Source organism: Miniopterus schreibersii (genome assembly GCF_964146895.1).
Source record: "Miniopterus schreibersii genome assembly, chromosome: 12".
Classification (NCBI taxonomy): Eukaryota; Metazoa; Chordata; class Mammalia; order Chiroptera; family Miniopteridae; genus Miniopterus; species Miniopterus schreibersii.
This window is the reverse complement of record NC_138112.1, coordinates 69,045,191-69,053,541: the sequence shown is the minus strand read 5'-3', so window position 1 is coordinate 69,053,541 and position 8,351 is coordinate 69,045,191. Positions and strand designations below refer to the sequence as shown.

Sequence of the window (8,351 nt, the reverse complement as noted above, 5' to 3'; positions counted from 1 at the left end):
GTGATGCAGACTTTCTGCCACAGCTCACACTCCCCATCCATAGGCCTTTGTGATGAGTATAATAGCCTTGTTATTTTCCTGTCTCTAACCATGCATAATTCACTTTAAATCAAGGATGCTGCTTACTAAGGGCCCCCAGGAGGACTTGAACACTGGGGTGACTCATCTGGATCAGTGGATGGCTGAGTTCACATTGGTTGGATCTGCTTGAGCTCCTACTGGTTCATATAATGATAATTATAGCTGGCATTATACAGTGCTTAAGACACACAAGACACCTACCCATTTGGTCCTCATTGCAACCCTAGGAGGTAGGTGCCATTATCTTTCTGCAGATGGGGAAACTGAGGCACAGATAGGTTAGGCAACTTGCTGAGCATCGCCTAGTGAGTGGCAGAGCTGGGGTTTGGCTCTGGAGCCTGGGTGTGTTCACTCAGTGCAAGATTTGGGAGAGTGGGGTCCATGGTGTCTGTCTAGCACAGAGGACTGGGCAGGCGGTTCTAATTTTCCACACTGAAGGACAGTGGATGTTCTAAGGTTGTCCACCCAACACCCATTTCCCTTCTTTCACCCTAACAGAGCCCAGATTTTGCACAGGCTCTACCTCCCCAGGAAGGGGGTCCTAGTACTAGTTTAGGAGTAAATCTGGTGTCTCTTCCTCGACTTTCCCTCCTTAGATACATTAGACCTCCCTCCCTGGTGTTTGAATTTTGAGCAGAGATAAAACCTAAAAACAGTTAGTAGGGCATAGTTGCTACGTGTGCTGGGTCCAAATCTCAGCTCCCCTACTTCCTAGCTGGGTGGCTTCGAGCAAGTCATATAACCACCTGGAGGCTCAATTCCCATATAAATGGCTAGAGTCTATACTGCTTAGGGTCATTCTTAAATGTGATAGTAAGTAGCAAGTGCTTCTAACAGACTAAGCAGCAACTGTTGAAACCACAGCAAAGGACTCTGAAAATATCCACCTGTCCTGCCATCCCAGTGTTGCCCTTGATCCCATCCTTTCCTAGACTGGCCCCTGCTTCAGAGAGTGCCCTACAGCCTTCAGGAAAGACCCCCTTCCTGGCTCTGGTAAACTGCGCTCCTCTTTCCTCTATCCAGAAAATGTCTACTCATCCTTTACTCGTACCTTTAATGTCACCTCCTCTAGGAAGCCTGCCTGAACTCTTCCAAATGGCATTAACTGCAGCCCGTCCCATGCTTCTATATACTCTTTGCACATCCCTTAGACACAGCATCAATACCCTCTCTCTGTAATGATCTGTCCTTTTCTGTCCCCTGGACTGTGGGCTCTAGGTGGTCTCTAAAGCTGTTGAATCAGCAAATGACTCGGCCAGCAATCAGGACAAGAAACAGTTTATTCTCACAGCTGAGCAAAGGATGAGGCCCACAGCCTTGATAGCAGCAGAGGCAGCCCCCTCCCAGCCCCAGCCCTCGCCTCTTGGCTTCTTGGTATGGCAGCTGCAGGTGGGCCAGGTCAGGAGCCGGGGTGACAGCCCACCCGCCGTGGGAGCCGGGCTGGCCATGGAGCAGCAGTGGGCAGCAGCAGCAGGTTACGGAGGGGGATGTGGAGTGTTAGTTGGGCAGGCTGATTCCCATCCCCCCATGGGTGGTACTTGGTGAGGGTTTGGGGGGAGGGGAGGGCCTGGACTGTGAGGTGAAGGCATCTGGAGCGGCTCAGTCCGCTGTGAAGATGCGGCTGGAAATGTCATCCAGGAGCCAGTCGATGCCGGGCAGCAGGTTATCCCCGGTGACAGCGCTGCAGCCCTGGATGCACCAGTGGTGGCTGCGGATGGAGTCCAGCTCCAGGGCCTGAAAGGGAGGCAAGTGCTGGTGGGTCCCGGAGACCCAGCCCACTCGCAGCACTTTTCCTCTCTTGGCCCAGGGGAAATCCACGCCTCCTCAAGGTCCTGCCCTGAGAAGCTTCCCCTGGTCCCCGATGAAGATCTGTCAGCCCTCCCAGGCACCGGGGCTCTCTGTACATTGTCACTCCAGCACTACCCCTTAGGAAGAAAATAGCAGCACAGGCTTCCAAGCATCTGTCAGGATGCAGGCATTGTGCTGTGGGCCCTACAGATGTCCTCTCATCCATTCCTCCCAAGGCCACACTAGCCAGGGACTGTGCTGGCCATTTTACTAAGGAGGAAACCAAAGCTGAGAGATTAAGCAACCTGCCTAAGGTCACACAGCTAGTAAGTGGTAAAACCAAGATTCTAACCCCACACTTTCTCATTCCAGTGCTGAAGCTCTAGAATAATGGTCAAGACTCTGGGGTCAGATAGGCCTGTGTTTAAATCTGGCTTGTCTACTCATTGCTGTGTTACCTCGGGTGAGCTACCTAACCTCTCTAAGCCTCCTTCATCATCTATAGACTAGTGACAGTTCCTATTTCATGAAGTGGTTGTGGGGATTGAATGAGTGAACCATGCAAAGAGCCCAGCACACAGAAAGCACTTGCTACTTGGCTACTGTCATCCCGTGGAATGATCTATTTCAGGCCTGCCTCCTCCAGGCTAAGACCACTACTCTACTGATCACTGAATTTCCAGTGCCCCCAAAAGGTCCTGCCACACAGCAGGGGCTCATAAATGCTTTTTAAATAAATTAACAAACAAACACATGCCATTTTTCTGAGCCTATGCCAAGGCCTGAACTCACCTCACGAATGGCATTAGAAGACAGTGCTCCAGGCAGGTCCTGCTTGTTAGCAAAGATGAGGAGAGTGGCTCCAGCCAGGCGCTGGGGGAGAGAAATAGAGGGAGATGGGGACTCAGAGAGTAGCCTGGCTCCTCATCTAATGGCCCAGAGCATCTGGGGTCAGAGAACAATCTGGAATACGAGGGCAAGGCACCATGGGATGGGAGGGGCCCAAGTGGGGTAGGCAGTGTGGACACTGCCTTTGAGGCCAGGCTGGTCCAGGGCCCTGGTTCTAGTCCACCCAGTGGGCACCTTTCTCCTCCATGCCTCAGTTTCCTCTTCCATAAATGGGGAGGGGGTGATAGACAATATGATCCTAGAGCCCGCTGTGGTTCTAGACTGCTCCTCCTGATAAGCTGACATGCACAAAGAATGAGGCTGTCCCAGAGGCCATGGGGTCTGCTGGAAATGGCCTTTCCCTCTTCCACATTCATGGAGCCCTCCCACTGTCCCACTGCCCTGACAGGCCTCTGCCTCTAATTCCAGTTATTTCCTTATATGTGTTTAGTCCTGGGAGTCGCTCTATGTGGGTGGGTGGGTCTAGCCCGAGCCTGGGCATTTGATCTCACTGAACCTACTCAACACTCCCAGGAGGTGGTTACTGTTATACCAGGTGACACTATGTCCCTGTGTGCCCAGGATAGCCCAGTTCATGCCTATTGCCGCCCCATCATTATTAACAACTCCCTCTTTCACTCTCAAAAGTGTCCTTGTTGTCATCTAGATGCAGTGTATTAACCTAGATCAAATCCTGGAACAGAAAAAGGACCTTAGTGGAAAAACTACAAATAAAATATGTAGTTTTTAAAGGATAACTTCCTATTGTTAGTTTCTCAGTTTTGACAAACGTACAGTGATTATGTAAGATTATAATGATGGGGAAGCAGGGTGAAGGGTTTCAGGGTCTCTCTTCACTATCTTTGCAACTTTTCTGTACATCTAAAATTTTATTTTTTAAAAAGGGTTTTGGCCCAGACAATAAATCATAAGATCACTCTAATTATAATGCCCACCTTAGAGATGAGGAAGTGAAGGTTCAGAGGGGTTTAGTGCTTTGCCTGAGGTCACATGGCAAGACTCTGACTCCTGAGCCAGGCTCTACTGCCTCCCAAAGCTTCACACACTAGCCTGCAGTCATCCTCTCTAATGCTCGACTGGAGGTGGGGAAACTGAAGCTCAGGATGGTGCGGGTGTGAACCCAGGTCTTGGCCCATAGCATGACCTGCTTGCGGCACCATGGGCCTCCCTGAACCTGGTGTACAGGTTGTGTCTGCCTCCCCAGGGTGCTGGGCACATGGTGCAGGCTCAGAGAATCTGCTGAGGAAGGTGTCCACATGTCCATGTATGTGCACAAAGCACTGGAGCCTGGATGCTGGTGGAAGCCAGCTCCCCCACCCCTCCTTCCCCCTCAGCCAGGCCCCCTACCCACCTCCTCCACCAACAGGCTCTGGAGCTCCCGCTGGCAGTCCTGCATGCGCTGGCGGTCAGCGCTGTCCACCACCCAGATGAGGCCATCTGTGCTCTCAAAGTAGTTCCTCCAATAAGACCGCAGGGACTTCTGGCCACCAACATCCCAGATGTTCAGCTTGAATCTAGGCAGGGAGCAGGTGGCTGGAGGGTCAGCCTGGCCCCTTACTCACCCTCCCCATCTTACTCTGGGCTGGCTCGCCCTCGGGGCCCCTGCTCACCCCCGGTGCTCCAGGGTCTTGATGTTGAAGCCCAGTGTCGGGGAGATGGTGTCAATGTCTTCCCCATTGAACTTCTTGAGGATAGTTGTTTTGCCAGCATTGTCCAAGCCGCTGGGGCACGCCAGGTTAAGGACAAACCTCCATACTCTGCAGGGTAGTGACACATCACAGTGCCCCTCTCTTAGGGGACAAACCCTTTCTCACCACATATCGAAAACAGTTGAGCACAAGACTGAACCACAATTGGCCCATGGTAAATGAGGAAATGTTGAGAAACAAGTATCTTATCTCTTCCTGACCAAAGGCTCCTTATTTCACTCCACAATATTTATTGAATACCAGATAAGTGCCAGACCCTCTTCTAGGGCTGGGGGGACCCCAGAGTCAGAGTCCAACTTTGTGCAGCTTACACTGGAATATTTTAAAACTTTTGCTGCTGCATGAGTGTGCAAACATGAGTTCACTAGCAGGAGAGAACCACCCTCTTCTTTCCTTCTCACACTTAAGGGGGCTTGTAGCTGGGAAGGGGGCTCAGGCCCTGGACTTGGCAGCCTTTCTGCTCACCTGACCTGAGCAAATGACTCAAACGAGTGACATGGAGGTGACAGAGAACCTCTCCGGAGACTCAGCCTTAGCCCCTGATAACTGGCCACTGATTATCCCCTCACCGCCGACTCCATCATGTTTCTCCTCTGGATCATTCCCCTCAGCAGACAAACTCTCCAGCATCTCTCCTACCTTAGAGTAAGCCAACAACATCCTCTCCTGATCCCTCTCCCCCTTACTGCTTTATTTCCCTCCCTTACCAGCAACTCTCTTCAAAACCATTTCCATTCTCACCTCCACTTTCTGTTGTGCTCTTTCTTGAGCCCATGAGGCTTTTGCTACAACTGCATCCCTGCAACTGCTCTTGCCAAGGTCAGTCCCTGAAGACTCCCACTTGAGTCCCTCCTTCTAGGAGTTTGCACTTGCTGTTCCCTTTGCTTAAAAAACTTCCCCAGATAGCTACATGGTTCAACCCTCACCTCCCTGTCTTCACTCAGCTGTCACTTTCTCAGCTCGGCCTTCCTGACCACCTTATTTAAACGGCAGTCTTCTCCATCCATACTGTGTATTTTCTCGTTTACTTTGTCAACATCTTTCTCCCGCCAGCATTATAGAATGTCCATGAAGGTAGGGTTGTTTTTGTTTGGCTGTTTTACCCCAGCCCTTAGGACAGTGCCTAGCACACAATAGGTGCTCAATAAATTTTTATTGGTTGAATGAATTCTCTGTGCCTTTCTCAGGGCTCTTTAAAACAGACATGATGTGAACATTATTTTTGAGTTATCTGCATACGTAAATATCTTCTCCCCCTGCTAGGGGAGCTGGAGGTGCGCGCTGCCCAGCTCTTGGATCGCAGCGTTGCCCCCACGGGGACGGGGCAGGGTAGGGCAAAAGGGTGCAAACGCCTGTTAATGGGACTCCGAAGGTCGGTGGGGCCTTCGGGGCCTACACGCCATCAGCTGCAGGGACATCAAGGGGCCGTGCGGCAGAGAGACGGACAGTCCGACCCACTAGCGAAAGGACCCTCTCGGAGTCTACACCCGCCCATCCAAGGAGCTGAGGGCGGGGCGCCCCCGGATTCAGACCTTGCGGGCGGGGCCTGAGCCTGGCCCCCTCCGACTCAGGGTAGGCGGTCAGAGCCGAGTAGGACAGCGGCCCCACGTCAGGGCCATACCGAAGGGCGGTGGGGCCCCACCTCCGCCCTCCAGGGGGACACCTGGTCCCGCAGCTGCGCCTTCACGCCCCCAGTTTTGGCCTGGGGAGCAGTCTCCCCGCCCCGAGCCGGCCCCCGGCCAGAGTGATTGGTAGGCCCACGTGCGTGACGCACAGCGGTCAGTTGGGACCGGCCGCCCGGCCGCGCGCCGCGCACCCCGCCCCCGATAGGGGGCGCCTAGCACCGCCCACCCGGCGGGGCCCCGCTACCCTGGCGGCTCCGGCTTCCGGGAGGATACAGCATGAGCAGTCGCAGCTCCCGCTCTTTCTGCTTCATCTTCTTCAGGATGGTCAGTAGGCCCATGGTCCCGGCAGCCCCCTCCCGGCCGCCGTTTCTTCCTAGTCCCGGGACTCCTCTCCCTGCTCCTATTGGCTATCACGCCCACCGACAGCACAGCCTATTGGCCCGCCTCCCACTTAGTCCCGCCCTCGCTACCACGTGACCACGAGGTCGCCCAGCCGTGCGGTGAGGGGGCTTTCTGCGCGGCCACCTGCTTTAACCCTTCGCACTCCGAAGGCTTGAGGAAGGAGGGCACCGCCATTCCTTCCTGCACAGGACCCCAGGCTCGGCCAGGAACGGAAACCTGAAGTTTCTGGGTTTTGTCTGGGCTGCATGGAGAGTAACGGTTCTGACTCAGGAGTCAGAGCCGAGGGCTTATCCCGGGGCCAGTGTAAGGCTCTGCTCCCCGGAAACGCGGTCCTGATCCTCCTCAACTTGGGCCTCTGGCATCATCCTGAACCTGCCAGTTACCCGGCCTCTCTCCCCTTCCCTGGCTGCTTGAATCGTAGACGGTGGGCCTGGGGTTCTCCATGGAGGGTGAAGTGCCCCCTAGGGGCCGTCCGGAGGTGTGCGATGGCGTCAGTGTGTTACGGGTCAGGGCAGGAGCGGTTGGGCTTGCTCGCCTGTAGTGTGTGGGTTCTGGACTTCCTGCAGGAAAGAGTTCACAACGTGAATCCAGCTGATTTTGAGAGTAAGCTGATTAAAGCTGGGGACAGTGAAACAAGGAAGGGCAGAGGATAGAAGAAGCAACTGGAGAGAGACTAGAGGGGGCTGCTTCGTTCTCTAGAAACCTTATGGAAAAGAACTGAGCCAAGGTGGGGCTGCTGGCAGCTCACTGGAGGGTCAGAGAAAAGGAGACCTTGGGGACAGGTTCAGGGGGTTAGCAGGGAAGAGCTGCTGCTGCCCGTTGCTCCCCTGGTTGCAAGTCTCATAGGCCCCTTAGAGTTTAGGAGAGAAGAGAAAGATGCAAGCTGCTGGAGGGAGAGAGAAAGCATGTGCTGGATCTTTCGGCTTGAGGGTTTTAAAGGATGGGAGTTTAGAGGAGGTCTTAGGGAAGTATATCAATAGAATTATTCATCAGCTTTTCCTGGTGTATCCTTTCAGGTCCTGGTCTCCACTGATTGGGTGGTGCCAAGGCAAGGTGTCCTTAGTCATCGCTGCTAGTCCTGGGATCACCTGCATAGTTTTGCTGCTTTTCTGGGCCTGGAGCTAAAATACAATTGAGGCCTAGATGTTATCTCTAGGGAGGAAAGGTCAGGAGTCTAAACTGCATGGCCAACCTCATGCCAGGGTAGGAAAGGCCACCCTGGGGGCGAGGTCTGGCACCAGTTTTGTGTGTTGCTAGACACCGGGGCTTTTGGCCTTGGTGACCTGTATGTGGCTGTAAATTGCTTGGCCAGTTTGTTCATCTATCCATCTGTTCCCCACTTGCCAAGGAATTTTCCTAACTTCTCACTATCCTGCCTCAATTGGGTTGTCCCAATACCAGTAGGTCCCTGTTGTTTAGAGGGCAGGGGATAGACCTGCACAAATAATTATCCTGCTCCAGATGCCCATCATTTCTCTGTTAAGAAGCATAGTTCTTCAATTTGCTGATGAGAAAGTTGAGGCTCACTTGGTGCTTGGCATAGTGACTGGCATATGGTAGATGCTTCATAAAATATTTATTGTTGAATGAATGACTGTCTAAGAGGTTGGTTCTTTACCTTAATGATCAAGTACAGAAAAAAGTGAGGAAACAGACCAGGGACTAGGCATATTGTAAACTCAGAAGCGTGTGCCTTACTGTCTTAATTTTTGAGCCCTTTCCCCAGCCCACTACAGGGTAAATGTGAGTAGGCAGTGCAGAGAAGGCTCTGTCTCGTGCTTGGGAAGTCAGGCTCCAGCTGAAGGTCACGGTTGACTTCTCTGTAATTTTTTTAAAA

At 53.0% G+C, this 8,351-nt stretch overlaps 1 protein-coding gene across 1 annotated transcript; it reads right to left on the bottom strand.

Annotated features, from left to right (window-relative positions):
* Positions 1-1,343: 1,343 nt before the first annotated feature.
* On the bottom strand, positions 1,344-6,539 carry ARL2 (ARF like GTPase 2). Its single transcript, XM_081153568.1, has 5 exons — positions 6,386-6,539; positions 4,389-4,499; positions 4,130-4,292; positions 2,662-2,742; positions 1,344-1,815 (listed from the first exon to the last, which is right to left on the bottom strand). The coding sequence occupies exons 1-5, from the start codon at positions 6,448-6,450 to the stop codon at positions 1,681-1,683; spliced, it is 555 nt and encodes a 184-aa protein (XP_081009694.1). The 5' UTR covers positions 6,451-6,539; the 3' UTR covers positions 1,344-1,680.
* Between the last annotated feature and the right edge of the window lie 1,812 nt (positions 6,540-8,351).